Source organism: Trichoplusia ni, chromosome 20 (genome assembly GCF_003590095.1).
Source record: "Trichoplusia ni isolate ovarian cell line Hi5 chromosome 20, tn1, whole genome shotgun sequence".
NCBI classification, from domain to species: domain Eukaryota; kingdom Metazoa; phylum Arthropoda; class Insecta; order Lepidoptera; family Noctuidae; genus Trichoplusia; species Trichoplusia ni.
The window spans coordinates 6,690,120-6,706,915 of NC_039497.1; the positions used below are offsets into that span (position 1 = coordinate 6,690,120).

At 33.3% G+C, this 16,796-nt stretch overlaps 2 protein-coding genes across 2 annotated transcripts in view; both read right to left on the reverse strand.

The window, feature by feature from the left end:
- LOC113503687 (pinopsin-like) overlaps positions 1-16,796 on the reverse strand; it is a 112,797-nt gene that overhangs the window by 83,343 nt on the left and 12,658 nt on the right. The window lies entirely within an intron of this gene.
- On the reverse strand, positions 13,044-15,451 carry LOC113503971 (uncharacterized protein K02A2.6-like). The gene is made up of 3 exons (XM_026886115.1): positions 14,906-15,451; positions 13,413-14,719; positions 13,044-13,172 (listed from the first exon to the last, which is right to left on the reverse strand). The coding sequence occupies exons 1-3, from the start codon at positions 15,228-15,230 to the stop codon at positions 13,044-13,046; spliced, it is 1,761 nt and encodes a 586-aa protein (XP_026741916.1). The 5' UTR covers positions 15,231-15,451.

Below are 16,796 nucleotides of genomic sequence, written 5' to 3' on the forward strand. Positions count from 1 at the left end.
ATTTACTAAGTAGAATATATAAATTTTATACTAAAATCAAAGAAGCAGTACTTTATAGTACAAAACGAATGCAATTAAATTGCGTGTTGCTGTAGCATGCGACCTTTTTGAATAACGCTACGGAGGTCAGTGAAAGACCTTTAGGTGGCCACGGCAATTTGCTACGAGCCACATAGCTACGAATGTTTCTCTAAGGGGAACACAGAGAATATTAATCGGTTTTAAATCATATGCTACGAGAGTGAATAAATCCTCTTTGGTTCTGGATTAGGTACATTTTTCTTGTTGTGGTAGGTCATGACAACCAATGACACAACCAAAAATGAGGTAAATACGCGTGTTTGTTAAACCGTTTTCAACCGACTTCGATAAAGAGTAGGTTCTCAATTCGTCTGTTTTTTTTTCGCTTTTATTGCCTCAGAACTTTCGGTTAGAAACCCCAATTTTGTTGTTTCTTTTTTCATTTACAATGAACCTTAATTTGGTCCCATAAAGTTTGGCTTACAAGTTTTCGTTTGAGGTTGGTTGTATGGTTTTTATCACGAAATTCAATTTCTCAACAGAACAATAATATATTAACTTATAGTTTATTGGACGTGAACGTGTGCAATCAAAAATTATGAAAGCTACAAATTGAAATCAATATAATACAGAACTCTAAAATGAAAGGTGCTAAAGTTCACATTGACACCTATATAATATGCGGTTGATAGTGCGGTGCTGGCACAATAGAAAACAAAAGTATTCAAAATCTATTGTAACCAATTAGTCAAACAAAGGCTAAAACGCGAGCACTATCGAAAAAGTATTTCTAACAAAGCAACGTAATTGGTATTGATAACCGTATTCTAAATTCGAAAGTATTGATTGTATCGTAATAATACTTTTTATTAGGAATCCTCGTAGGACTACCTACTCCGAAAAGGAAGTCACCAACCCCTACTTTCTAAACCTGACCTGTGGTCGTAAATGCACAAACAAAAATACACTATCGGTTTTTCATATAAAAAAGCGTTGAACACCAAGCTAACTCATTGTGGATTGACGATTTCAGAAACCAATATTAAGAATCCAGGATTCCTATTAGATGTTTTTCATCACAGCTCATCAGTGGTGTTTTAGAAAGATTAATAAAAGTCACATAATTAAAAAAAAAAACATCACATTGTTACTTGCCTTTGCTGAGAGTGAACTTGCACATCGTTCATATTAATCCATAAATAGAATCGCAAGGCTACCACTGAACATAAATAATGCACATGCAAATATAATCAATTCTTCGCCAAAAATTTGTTCCATTTTGGTACTCCAGAATTAATCAGTCCGTTTATTCTTTGATGCTTTAACAGCGCCAGCCATAATCGTCTCCAAAAACGTTATGAGTTATTTTATTAATCAAACTATTTGACAATGGAATAAATTACGGCGAAGATAAAAGCTATTATTGAGATCAAGTAGTCATTGTTTAATATCGGATATATTGTTTGAGTATGCAAGCATCGTTTTCCTTATGCCGTTGACCTTGCAAACTTAATTTTGATTAAATGGATGCTCGTGTATTGAATTTTGTATGAATAACTATTTGTAAACTGGGTAGTGTTATTAATAAGGTCATGATTTGCTTAAATTGTTAGAGCCTGTATTATGACTTTAAAGAGTTCTCGTGACTAAGTTTAACCCGATCTGGAACTAACCGGGCGCAAATTGTGATCAAGTTATGTTTATGAGGATATTGTGGAAGTAAGTCACCACTTTCACAGTAACAAACGCCTTGCTTTTAAAGAACATCGACGACCTCCGTGGTCGAGTGGCGTACGCACCGGTTTCAAGGTGTCGCTAGCTCTGAGGTCCCGGGTTCGATCCCCGGTCGGGTCAATGTAAAAATTCACATTTCTACATTGTCTCGGGTCTGGGTGTTTGTGGTACCTTCGTTGTATCTGAATTCCATAACACAAGTGCTTAAGCAACTTACTTTGGGTTCAGAACAATGTATGTGATGTTGTCCGCATTTATTTATTATTTATTTATAACATAGTATATAAATTACTGTGTTAAAAAGATTAGATTTTCTATAATCGGAAAACTGTTATCATAGAAAAAGTGATTAGAGATAAATTTTTATGTCTTTTTTGAATGGTTTATTCAAGACAAAAAGTTCATCATTCAGTTCTCATACTGAATACATCGAAGCGATACAGTGAAAAACCCTCCTTTTAATAAAACGTCTACATAAATTTACCTCATAATATTCACCTTCATCTAACATTCTGCACAAAAGGTAGTTCATTAAAATGCAACTGAAAATAAGTCCAGCTTTATACCTTGTATTCTGAAGAATATATGCGAAAGATGAATATGTCCAAGAGCAAATTTAACTCATACGTTCTTTGTGAAATGAGAGTCACGTTATTGTGTGAATATGCAAGTATTCAACAGAGTACCTTCTGGAACTGTTTTATGAGCTACCATTTTGTACTATTTGTATTTCTGAACAAGTTTCAGAAAATGTAAAGATGGATCGATAGTGTGTTGGTATATTACCTGTCTCATTTTTTTGTTTAACGACTTAAGAAATTTGATCTTTCTGTCGCAGGGGGTTTCACAAACATTCTTGGTACATGCATAAATACACCCAGAATCAGGAGAAGCATTCGCAGATCACACAAATGCTTGTCCTACGCGGTTATCGAACCAGAAACTACTCGGCTATACGTCTGTCCTACCTTTCTTTTTGTCTTGAGCCAGTTTTTTTTTAAATTTGTAATAAAACAAAATGTATAGCCAGTGTATTTATATCATTACAATGCCAGAATCTCAAGTAGTCAACTTTAGATCACAAGCTATGGATTCCAGGTTTCCTTTCGATGTTTTCTTTCACTGTTTGTCAGTGGTGTCTTAGAATAATATCGAATAAAGAAAATATTTCAGAAAGTTCCAAGAATTTTAAAAAGTACTTTGTAAGAACTCATCTCCAGCCTGCATTTCGGGCATAGAACCGCAAGGCACCACTATGCGCACTTAACTGCATCATTATGCTTAAACTTCTAAATCTTGTATTCCAATACTTCCACCAATTACTAAGAAGAACGTGAACCTATGGGGAAAATTAGATAAAAAATAAAAAAAGATATTTAAAGTCAGCCTATTACAGTTTTTCAAAAAACGGCATACCTAGAATCTTTACACTACTACTTATTTCAACACTTATGATGTAAATAATTGCAAACAGGGCAGAGAAATCACTTTTTACGATTTGTAAACTACGTCAAGGCTATCCTAAAAACGATAACCTTGACTTGTTGGTATATGCAAACAGCTCAAAACCATTCATTAAATCTCGCTCTCAATCAATTCGATTCGTAAGGCGTTGGCTGAAGCTGAAGGGCGTTTTGGCGTTGCCTAGAAATCAAATTAAACTCAAGAGACTGCCATAAACTCGGAACGGAGATATTTTTGACCTACTATTCCATGTTATGAGAGAGAGACAACGCTATATAGCTGTAATAGCACCATCTTCTTCTTATTATGTCTTAAACTTTATTTCAAAATAATAAGTCTATATTTTCTTTCTTTATATCTGTATGCTGTAATTGCTAAACATGACTGTTACTTTTTTTTTCTTTTTACCACCCTGCATGCCTACTATGTATCTTTACTCATGTTTTATACGAATAAATATAACTTTCATCTTTTTTTATCTTGAACTCATATACAAGTATATATATATTAGTTATTTTATGTAATTTAGTTATGTAATGTAATAATATGAGAGAAATGAATTGAAATTGAATACAAGAACCATATATACAAATTCTAGAAACATTTTAAAATGTATTAGTCGTTAAATTACTCCAAAAATTCCTATGATTTAGTCGAGGTACTTCTGAGTTTCTAGATGAAAGGATATTATTAAAAGGTGTTATTGTTGCTACAGTAAGCGAAATCCCGAAATATACCGCCAACAAATTATTTTGCAAGAAAATCACTACGCCATATTCTAAAGCAATAAATTTTAACCTTCGCTTTGTTTGAGACAATTTCCTTATAATAAAATACTTCATAATTTTGTTTGTAATTTATCTGTTTTGCTGGTGGACAATGCATTACGATGGTTGATGTCAAAAGAGGTTGAATGTCATTAAATAACTAGTTTATAAATAAATTTTAATTGAAAACTAAACTCAATTGTTTGCAACGTTTCTTTCTTGTAGAAACTTTTGACAAATTAATCGTTGTTATAATAATACAAATCATTGACAAATCAAATAGTCCGATTTCTGAAACAATATGACTTTTATAAGTTTTATATTCGACTTATTCGCAAACAGCTTACTTATATACTTAACCATAAGCTTCTTCAGAACAAAGACAATGTTACAAAACATTAACGTTGTCACAAATAGAAAACATAAAATTTACGGTTTAAAATTTAAAATCCTATCATTAAACGAAGTGACATGATTTGAATTATCAGTTTAATAAATTTGAGCGATACAGTCAGCATTAAGGCTTGAAAAAAGGTTATTTCTCTCTCTCTCTCTCTCTCTCTCTCTCTGTTGATAGCGCTTTTTATTCACTATCAGAATTAATTCCAAAAGCTGTCTTATTCACCTGACGCTGACCACAGTCTGTTACAGAGGGGTATGTGTAAAGCATCTAAGATGATGAAAAACATCTGTGGAAAATTCTTCAATCAATTCTAAGATTTAAACCAAACGGTTTAAGATTCGAATTTGTTTACGGTTTTAATAGTATAAAAAATGAATTATGGTGTTTACGTACTGTCTTAAAATTCTGTTTTTTAAAGACTTGAGCATTTTGTTGTTGCTGGATATTAAATTTGTATGAACAAAATGATGAATATAGGTACATAGTCTGTTGTCTATGGGTCATCATGCTCAGATGGAATCTAAACCACATTTATCGAAAAAAAATAGCGACTTCTTAAATCAATTATATTTGTATATAAAAAGGCGGATCTACTATTGTAAACCAGTCAAAGCCAATGTGCGTCTTTTAATACTTTGTGGACAAATAAATTTGTCGCCCGCAATCAAATTCACTTGAACTGATGTGTTTTTCTTTAACCTATTTTTGTGAAACTCTCAACTAGTTCTGCTTACATTTGACCAGTTTTCTAATACCGTAGATTTTCATTTGATGTTTGGCGAAGTAATTAATTGTCCTGTATGATCTATGTAAGAGCCGAGAGATAGATAAACTTCAAAATTACTATAGTATTCATTTAGTAATTTTTAATTTAAGTCAACATAATATTATTATGATTAATATCAACCATGTTGAATTTTAATCGACTTAAATTAAAAATTACTCAGTACATCCATTATAATTTTTCTCTAATAAATCTCACTATGTACTGGTAGAAGAGTGCCCATATCCGTCTAGATATCTTCGTATTTAAGACTTCGCAAGACACTTGATGCTCTCCAAATAACTACGGCCACAACACTAATAAAGGTTCGTTCGCGTCAGTCAAGACTAGCGTGGAAGGTCGAGGTCTAGCGTAAAATAATGTATGAAACTTGTAGCAATCCGTTGGATAAAGTAAATATATAAATGTATTTTTTTTAACAACAAAAAACTTCCTGTAAATAAATTGTATAGAACTGAATAACCTCGCTTAATGTTCAAATCTAGTCCTATTTTAAGTTAAATGAACAAATAATCAGCAAAATCGATGAGGAGTTGTTTGAAAGTTATGAGGTAACAAAAACTTACATACGAATTGAGAACCTCCGCCGTCTTGGAGTTGATAAAAGAATAATACTACATACTCTTTGCGCATAATCTCTACCGTTGAATTTTATGAGATAGTGTTATATATAAAGGTCGTAGGTACAAGTTAAACAATCGCAGGTTAGCAACGCACTGGTTTATTCACATACGGTTTGACAGATGACAGTTCGTATGACAGTTCAGCGAGCGGGAAGGGACGCGATCACAGATACTTAACATCCCTCCCTCTATTACAAAAAGAACTTAAACTCCAACACTAATGCTATAGTTGACTATACTAGGCAATACTAAAATACTTTCTATAACTAATCACGGGGCGTTTTCGTAGCGATCTATTGACGTAATTATTGGGCTGTCATCCATTAGTAGGGTAATATTATAGACAGTATTACCGTGTATAATACCTAGTTCATTTGATTGTATGAATGTGGTTAAAAAGGCATTCAAGATTTCACAATCTGAAAACGATTTCGCAATAGGAGTTTTCTTAATACATTTTCCTTATTAGGTCGGTTGTCTGTAGGAAGACAAATTTATTTGAAAAAATAATCTCTTACGTAATTAGTGACTATGTTTATGTCTTCGGCTAACATTAAATAAAATCTAAATATTTCTGTATTTATTAAGATTTATTACATTTGCTTTTGATTACGTTCTATTATCTTCGAGATAATAGAACGTAAAGAGAGAGAGTGTCACACTTTAACAAAGTGCTATGATATAAATGCAAGAAGGCGGATAGACCCTCAGTTTATATGTACTAATAATAATTTATTTTAATTTCCGTTGTTCCATTAGTTAAACCGTTAGGCACGCGGTACAATGGCGAATTTGTGCCTAAATGTCAAAATCTATTTTTATATTTAATTGTCACGTTTTGAATGATATATTAATGGATTTTATTTGAGACGTGTTATTTTGTACTGAAAGCAAAATAAACAATATTTGAGGAGACATCACTCCTTGGTACTAATTTTCACTCATTATCTCATCAATCCTTACTCCTCTTGGCTTGCCAGCATCCCTATGCATTTTGGTTTTAGAACGATTTACTCCCGCATGTTTATCGGAATCGCAAGACCCGAGTGATTCATCATAAGCCGATTTCTTTGTAAGTATATATGTCCTGTCAATGGACTTTAACACATAGAAAATAAAGACCAATTTACGTTAATCAACTCTCAATAAAAGCTCTATCATTTGTCATTAAAACCTTTTTGATGCTTTCGTGTTTGTAAATCCTTTGTAAGGCTTCTGACGATGAGCACATCGCAAACAAATTGAACTTCAACCTCGATTGATTTATTTATACAAGTAATCGATTTAAGGTGATACAGAAAATTTATTAGAACATCGAGAATTATACCTAAATAAATACGGTTGTATGGAATTTATTTGTGTGTAAAGTATCGAGTGTTGTTCTATTCAATGTATGGAATCTGAACTTATATTATAGAGGTAAAGTGTGTAATAATATGTCCTTGTAAATACAATCTATGGATCTACTTAATGAATTTTGAAATGTCTTTTACCAGTGGAGAGTCACATTATGGGTTATATGTTAACCTGAAAAACCTGAGAAACGAAGTGTATCAGCTTGTAACCCGAATTATGTTGGGGCTGGATCCCAGTCTAACAGAATGAGATAAGTAAGGTTGAGATTTAAAATCAAAAAGTTTTATTTCAAATAGGATGTTTTTTTTCAGAACGTCATAGTAATGACTCTAGTTGCTCGTGTGTGGCAATGACCTAAATGCCTAAATGACCTCCTAAACTCAGTTACCTGTGCAACACGATACCGCTTTGTAATACTTGTTGTCACACATTCTACCTTCTAACCAACCATAACGACTGTCAAAGACGTATAAATAACAAACGAGACCTACAATTTAGCGCACATTCCGAATCACGGAGGAGCAGTCGACCGTATCAAGCGTAGTTTAACTTGTGCATTTGTAACTTAGCCATGAGCTTCTCTCAGTTTGTAACGCTTAATAACATCTATATCAGACTTCGAAAGGTCAAATTGCCTAGATTTAGTATCTCAGGTAGATAGTTTGTATGTTCGTACAGGTCCTCAAATACAGCTCAGACGAAGTAAACATGAGGACTTCTATTTTAAACGACAAAGCTATTGATAAGATGCTATGTCTATGTAATACATATTTTGTCAAGCTTCGATACTGCGCTTTTTTATTTTTGTGAACTCTTAGTTGCTTTTTTATCCTTAGATATACTGGCAGGACCTGGATGCGAGCAGCCAAAGATAGATCTGAATGGCGTGCAATAGGGGAGGCGTATGTCCAGCAGTGGACGAATATAGGCAGAAGATGATGATGATAATGATGCTGCTTATAACAATGCGAAGATAAAAATGGCAATATTCCTAAATTGCCATCCCAGAACTGAGCATACGTAGAGAACAATCTCAAACCTTTTTAGATAAAAATATTTTTGTCTCCAGTTGGATATTTTTAGACAAATACCGTTATAATCTTAGATGAAGTTTCATGTAACATTTATACAAGTATGAATCAAAATTCGCTTTATTAATTGTTCTGAGGGTTACCAAGAATTAATTATACAAAGGCTACATTTTCGGGTCCCTCACCTATGGCCGTCTAAATGCCTCATGCATAATTTCGCTTTGTGAATTACCAGACACGCTCATTACAATACTGTGATGAGATTCGTAAGCTTTATCCTGTGGATCGGTTTACATGGATATTGGCTGTCAAAAAATTGCCTTGTACTTTTCTTGGAATAAAACCTTTGTAAAAAAAAACTTTCGATGCTCGGAACTTGAAAGTTTTGGACACTGTTCCATGAATACCGGTTCATAGGTTTTATCGTGGAAATGTAAATGTCATTCTTAATTTTTGTTGATAAGGTGGGGGAATCCTCATGGACACCCGCTCTCGGGGGAGAGATCGGGTAGACAGTCCTACTTAAGCATGTTTTGGTGTTTATTGCGAAGTACTCAAAACGGTCCTTCGAAGAAATGGTTCTAAAAATAACAGGAGCCTGTTCATACTTAGCTAGTTTGCTTCAAATTTTTATTTTAAAAAGAATCATCTATTTTTACCGGTTATTCTGTCACCTGTTTTGGGCACACTAGAAATAAAATATTAATTTTGAGACCAATAACGTCCAATAAAATCTATTTTTTTGTAACCTTTTAAGGCTTTTGCGTAAATTTCCCATAACAAAATAAATAAGAAACAAATACGCCAATAATTCCACTTCTTCGCTTTTGGAATTTATACATCCCACTTCCCGTGGGTATTACATAATAAGCTTCAAACAACGTTTAATTACGACTGATATCAATCAAAACAAAAATAATTACCGGTGTTAGTCTCTGGGGAAGGATTCGACGAGTTACGAAGAGTATTACGCGATTGTTTGTACGATCGCTTTTAGGATTAAAAAAAACTTACCAAAAAAAAAATGCAATTGTTATTAGCATTACGAAATTACGGTCATCTTTTTAAACGAGACGTGACATGAATATTTTTATGACGTATTATGGAATTGTTTTGTGGGAATTGCAAATTTTGGCCTACGCGGCGATCCAACACACGACCCATGGCGCTCGGTGACCTCCATCACTTGGCTATGGCTATCCATGTAGTCAAATCAGTCAGTTCACATGCACAGCTTTCGATATTGGTTGTATAGAAGTCGATTAGCTTTCCAACTCTTACAATATTTAAAGTGTTAATTTATAAATAACTCGACTATACAACTGTGGTTGTTATCATAGTGATTACGTACGAAAATCCACGGGGGAAGGCCCCCTAGTGACGTCAAGATTATAATTGACCAGGGATATAATTATTCAATGGTGACGTAAATTGATCGAATGCGTAAAGTTAAACACTAAATAGTCTATTGACTGAGATAAATTGTTATAACTCCAATTATTGAAGAGTCAGTTTTGCTAACTCATAGTATGGTTAAAAATGGATTGGTTAAAACTCTCGAAAAATTGTCTTAACACAAAAATGCATAATAAACATGTGTACAATAGAACTTTCATTTATGGTTATATATTTTTATATATATTTTGGTTGACTGTACATAACTCATACTACTTCATAGCAGGTCTGCTGTCGCTACTTTTTCTATCCACGTGGAAGTGAACACACTGACACAAAACACCAATAATTTTTACGTGGAGTTCAATGCAATTGGGTCAAAGAACGGTCTTAAAAACCTTCATAATGACCCCAAGGGGAAAGAGATTTTAATTAGAAGCATCAAAGAGGAAATTGGAAGCTTAATTCTGTTACAAGTCGGCCAAGGTGAGATTGAATGCCCTTTATGGTGTTTTCCACATAGTACATACTATCTTTAATACTATGAGCTTTTATAGAATACTATAGATAGTTATGTAGACAAATTCAAATGACGTTACTTCTTGATTAAATAAGGGAAAATACTTCTAGGGCGTCGAGTGAAGTTCGAGTCCTGTCCCAAATTGTTGTTCATATTTTAATGACGACGTCTGTATTCATTCCACCATGCGCGTCGGGCACATTCCATGTAGGGAAAGTTTGAGCACAGATAACCTTTTGCACTATCTAAAACACGTACCGCGAAACCACTACGACTTTTCTACTTTTAATACTAAATTTATTTCAGTGATCGTTTTTATTTGTGTCGGTTACCGTTTACCCTTTTCTTGTATCAAAATTACCATTCGTAACTTCTAGTTCCTATGCCAAAATAAGGAACAAATGTTTCCGTGCTATATTTTTGCAGAACCAATTGTTTTAGTTTTCTTTTTCATTCGCACCCTGTTTATTTATTCATCGTAAGTTTTCTAAACAAATGAAATCTTCTTTTTTCCCAATAACGAAATATACGGACACTTTTGTACACCCTTTCGAATTGTGCACCTTATTTGAGTGACAATAAGGTATTAAATTGCTCAACGTACATAAATTGTTGCACCAATTTATCATATTGTTCTGAACTCTATATTACACAACAAGTCACTAATTAAGTCTTTGATAAAGGCAATGGAGTATATTGCAGTATCTTAGGATGACTTGCTTTGTCTCCCTTTTTAATGGACATGTAATTATGTCTAGGAAGCTGTGCACCCGACATAGGACTGTTCTTGCAAGTGAGAAGCAATAATTACGAGTATGTGCTATTGAGTAATGTGTACGCCGTGTACATATGGAACAACTTCCAATAAAACAGTGAGTAATGAGGTAATCACATTTAATTTTCTCTTGCACGCAATTACGAACACCACGGCATGGTTGACCAGTGCCAATTGACAAGTAAGTTTGTAATGTTGCCACTCCTATCCAACTTACATACAAAATTGGAAAACACTTAATAATCAAATACATGACAATACTCTCCCTCTACAAATTCAAACGTTGAGGTGCTTTTCTCTGCCTCTCTGAACGTCTTACAGTTTGATTTTCATTAGTAACAGATACAATAGGTTGATTAACAGGTGAATTACGGTGAGTACTACTACAAATAACATTCTGGTAAGTATTTGAAATATTTGGACTAACTTCAGGTATTTTATTAGAATTATCAGGCAAACTATTATCATTTGTCTCATTTACCACTTCTGAAATTGGTTCATTTACAACAACATATTCATCTTTTGACATTATCTGTTTATCCTGACACTCATTATTTGGATACTTATCATACTGCAATAAACTATTATCTGGTACACAATCACTAGTTTCATTTAAATCCTCCTGTTGGTCTTGAGGCAAAGAACCAATAATTTGATCCAAATGTCTTTTCCAAATTAAATTTTCATTTAATACTCTACATAGGTATGTTCTTTGTCCCAATACCTCATCAATTATACATTTAACAAATTTCTTTTTATTAGGATTTCTATAGTCTCTACAATAAACATACTCTCCCTCTTTAAATCTTTCCTCTCTCTTCCCTATATTACTTTGCTTAACATCCTTTTTAGTAGATAATACATCTAATCTAGATCTCAGTTTTCTTTTAAACATAGCTTCTGCTGGTGAAACATTAGTAACACAATGAATTGAGTTTCTGTAATGAAATAAATATCTATACATTAAAGTTTCAAATGATACATTTCTATTTTTAACATCATTTAAACATTTCTGCATAGAGCTTTTAAAGCTTTTTACAGCATTTTCTGCAAAACCATTAGTTGCTGGATGAAAAGGTGGTGATGTTTCATGTTTAATGCCATTTTTGTTAATGAATTCCGAAAATTCTTTTGAACAAAATGTAGCAGCATTATCAGTAACAACTACTTTAGGTAATCCAAATCTACTGAAACATTCTCTGAATTTTTCTACTGTTGTTTTAGCATCCAAACTTTTTACAATAAATGCCTCTGGCCACTTAGTGTAACAATCTATTATTATTAAAACCATTTTACCATTAATTGGTCCCAAAAAATCTGCATGAACTCTTTCATAAGGAAAATTAGCTTTTGGCCATGGAATCTGTTTAGATTTCTGAGGTTCTGGTCTAGCTGACATACATACTTGACATGATTTTACAAAATTTTCAATACTACTATCTATATTAGGAAACCAAAAGTAAGATCTGGCATTGTTTTTCATTCTCACAATTCCTTCATGCGAAACATGTAGTTCTTGTAATACACTATTATGCAACTTTTTAGGAATTACTATACGATAACCCCACATGATTACTCCATTTTCTATATAGAGTTCACTTTGTCTATTTATGAATGGTTTAAAAATTTCGTTATTAACATGTGTAGGAAATCCATACCTTATCATGTTGTAAACATTACTCAAAATTGGATCTTTTCTAGTTTCAGAGCGAACTAAGTTTAAGTCTATAACATTCTGATCTTGTATAAAATTTATGTAATCACATTCCTTCTTATCATTTAAAATAGGTGATGGTAAAGGTAATCTGGACATGCAATCGGCTTTCACATTATCTATGCCTTTAACATATTTAAATGTGTAATCAAAACTTGACAAATACAATGACCATCTTTGAAGTCTTCCTGCAGCCATTTGAGGCAAACTTTTGTTTTCCCCAAATAAGGCTACCAATGGTTTGTGATCCGATAACAATTCAAATTTTCGCCCAACTAAATATTGATAAAACTTTTGTACTGCCCAATAAATTGCTAAGGCTTCTTTATGAATCATAGAATAACCCTTTTCCGCTTTTGAATACACTCTAGAAATGAAACTGATTGGTCTGTCTGAACCATTTGGTAATACATGACTTAAAACTGCTCCAATACCATTTTGTGAAGCATCACAATCTCACTTCATCACTAATCTTAAAGGTAAGTCTCTAGTATAATGAATTAAAACATTATCTGAAATAATATCCTTCTTAATATTATCAAAACTCTTTTGACATTCCTTAGTCCAATAAAATTTAGAATTTTTCTGTAACAAATCATATACAGGCTTAAGTTTCATTGATACCTTATTAATAAATTTACCATAATAATTTACCATACCGAGCCAAGAACGAACTTCTGCAACATTTGTAGGAACAGGTGCATTTATAATAGACTCCACTTTGGACATATCCTTTGATAATCCATTTTTAGAAATATAATGACCTAAATATTTAATTTTAGGTTGCATAAACTCACATTTACTTTTATTTAAACGAATACCTACTTCCTTGAATCTTCTTAAAACCTCTTTTAAATTTTCTAAATGTTCTTCATCGTTGGAGCCTGTGACTATTACATCATCGATAAAATTGACCACACCTTTAGCACCTAACAAAACTTTTTCAAGTTTATTTTGAAAAATAGAACTGGCAGGTTTTGTACCATATGGCAATCTATTAACTCGATAAATACCTTTAGGTGTTGACCATGCTAAAAGTTCACTAGTCTCCTTGCTTAAACATAAATGATTGTATGCATTTCTCAAATCTAATTTTGAGAATGATGTACCACCTTGTAACGCAGTAAAAATGTCCTCAATCCTTGGTAAAGGATGGTTAACATCTTTAATATGCTTATTAACTGTAACTTTGTAATTTGCACATAACCTTATTTTATTATTTTCCTTTAAAACAGGGACTAATGGTGTTCCCCACTGGGATGTTTCTGCCTTAGAAATAACACCTTCTTTTTCTAGTCTGGTGAGTTCGGCCTCAACTTGGTCTTTAAAAGCATGGGGTACTGGCTTTGGTTTATGAAAAATAGGTTTTACATCTTTGTCAATTAATTCTAATGTTACTTCTTCCCCTTTAATAATGCCTAACTCATTTTTGAATAGTGTATCATATTCCTTTAATATGGACTGCAATTTTTCCTCAGTACTTTGTACACAATTAACTGACAAAAGTTTAGAAATATCTAATTTGAATTTCTGTATTAAATCTCTACCAAATAAAATTTTACAACCATTTTTCACTACCATTATTTTGCACTTAACTTCGCTGTCATTTAATTTAATTTTACAATTAATTTCCCCTACCGGTTTTAATATTTGACCATTATATGTTTTCAGCTCAATGTTGGAATGTTGCAACTTAATATGAGAAAATTTTGACAAGTAAATTCTTTCAGGTAGACATGAAATTGCAGCGCCTGTGTCCAATTCCATTTGGACTTGTTTATTTTCAATGTAACCTTGAATTGAAATAGGTGAAACATAATTAACATATGCTACATTTTGCTGAATAGTAAAAATATCAATACTGTTGTTGCTAACCTCTTCCTCTTTAGTATCAACACTATGGGTTTGAGCCTTGCTCTTACAAACAACCGCTAAATGACCTGTCTTCTCACAATTTTTACACTTATAGGACTTATACTTGCACTTAGAAAAATTATGATTAGGTTTACCGCAATGAATACATTTCAACCGCTCTCCGGTTTCCTTTTCCGGCTTCTTCGCTTGCTTGTGCGTGCTCTGCTTGCTATTACTGGGCTTGGCTTGCCTACCTCGAGCTACTTGATGCACTGCTCGGACCTCCTTCAATGCCATCTCTTTGTTGAGGGCTATTTCCACCAACGTTGCCACCGACTGGGACACTTCCTGCTCGCACAGTCGCTCTTGAATTGCTCCTGGTCGCATTCCAGTGACGAATTTGTCCTTTACGCGTTCCTCCAACGTGGTTGTGAAATTACATCCCGCAGCTACTTCTCTTACTCTAGAATACCACTCTGCCACTTTCTCTCCTTCTTGTTGAAACATTCTGTCAAATTCAATTCTCTTTCTGAAAAATGATACTCTTTTCTCAAATCTAAGTTTTAATTTTTCTTGTAGCTCTTTATATGACAATTCTTTTGGCACCTTTGGATGACACATGTTTTTAATGATTCTGTAGACATCTTCTTGCAAACTGATGAGTAATATTGAACATTTCTTCTTTTCATCTATTGTGTCATTTGCTTCAAAGTATTCTTCAATTCTTTCCAAAAAACATGAAATGTCGCCATCTTGTTTATAAGGCTCGATCACGAAATTGTTGGCCATATTTCAACCGAAAATGGAATACTTCCTTAGTTTTTCCAATTTGTCGAATTTTCACTCGTCGCCATTTAATGTGTACGCCGTGTACATATGGAACAACTTCCAATAAAACAGTGAGTAATGAGGTAATCACATTTAATTTTCTCTTGCACGCAATTACGAACACCACGGCATGGTTGACCAGTGCCAATTGACAAGTAAGTTTGTAATGTTGCCACTCCTATCCAACTTACATACAAAATTGGAAAACACTTAATAATCAAATACATGACATTGAGGAAAGTATTTTTTTCGTTAACCAAACGGAACGGAAGGCTATGCGAAGATATACACTAGACTGTCCGACCATCTTTCCATAGTCTGTATTTCATGAACCATGACAGCTAGACATGATAATTTCTGTTGCCGATATAAGAACAAATACAAAAAATTAAGATCATGGTTAAGCAAAGTTCGGCAATGTCAAATTTGATAGGTGATCAATTTAAACATGATATGAACTCTATTTTTGGCCTTGATTCAAAAGCACCGGATTGGTATTTAAAAAGCGTTTTGCTAAAACGCTGTTTTTTATTAAATAAGTTTATTCCGTTTATTCAGTTAATTTCGTCTCTTCACGAAGCGCTTTTTTCTCAATCTACTTGGCTTATGAGTATTTTGGCTTTACAAACTTACCTATCTCCGTCTATGTGCGTGCTTGATTTCGTTAACGGCAGTACATTCATTCACAAAAGTATTTTATTTAAAAAAGTTATAACGATTCTGAATAAATTTTCAATATCATTCTTTTTCAGCTGCTTGGTAATGAGGTCAAATATTGCTTGATATAAGTTGGATTTAGGTATTAAATAGTGCAAAAGTTTAAAAATGAAACTCGAACAGTCATAAAAACGATTATAAAGTGCAAGCAACGAGCAAAACTAGGTTATAGAAAAAGTTTTCATAAGCCTCTTAACAGTTGGAAAAAATGGTGCATTATTAATATTCCTCTCTATTTTCTCTAGCAAATGTGGCTTGAATTTGTTTTTGATAATGTATTTAACTTTTGCAGTCGTTTGAAACGTATGTGTTGTTTCCCAAACACTTGTGACATTGAATATACCTATTTACTTTCGTTTCCTTTCCTTTGTAGGAGCTTATCTTCAAAGATCTACATCTCAGGTATCATGAGTGTGAAAACTGGTCGAGACCAAATAAAGTCAAAAAGAAGGTTAAGGTTTTAACCTGATTTACTAATTTTGAGTTTAAAAATATTATATTTTTTCTGAATAAGGCCATAGACGAACAAAGACGATTTAAAAACTGTCTAGTAATAGTAACGGGCCGATGGAAGTGAATTAAGAAAGAACGTATTTTTTCTCAATATGTTAAATAATTACTCGTTAATTACGAGTGATTGGTCTCAACACGCTAAATCTACTGTGTGCCACGTGTCGTGGGTTCGATTCCCAGTTAGGACAAGCCTTTGTGTGATCCATAAATGTTTGTCCTGAGTCTGGGTGTATTTGTGCATGTGACTGTAATGTTTGTGAAACCCCCGCAACACAAGGATTAAAATTCTTAATCGAA

Coding starts and splice junctions, on each gene's coding strand:
- LOC113503971 (XM_026886115.1), bottom strand. CDS start 15,230: ATGGCCAACAATTTCGTGATCGAGCCTTATAAACAAGATGGCGACATT. Junction 14,720..14,905: donor AGTGGCAGAGTGGTATTCTA/GAGTAAGAGAAG, acceptor TGAAGGAGGTCC/GAGCAGTGCATCAAGTAGCT. Junction 13,173..13,412: donor TTTTAAGAAGATTCAAGGAA/GTAGGTATTCGT, acceptor GATTTGTTACAG/AAAAATTCTAAATTTTATTG.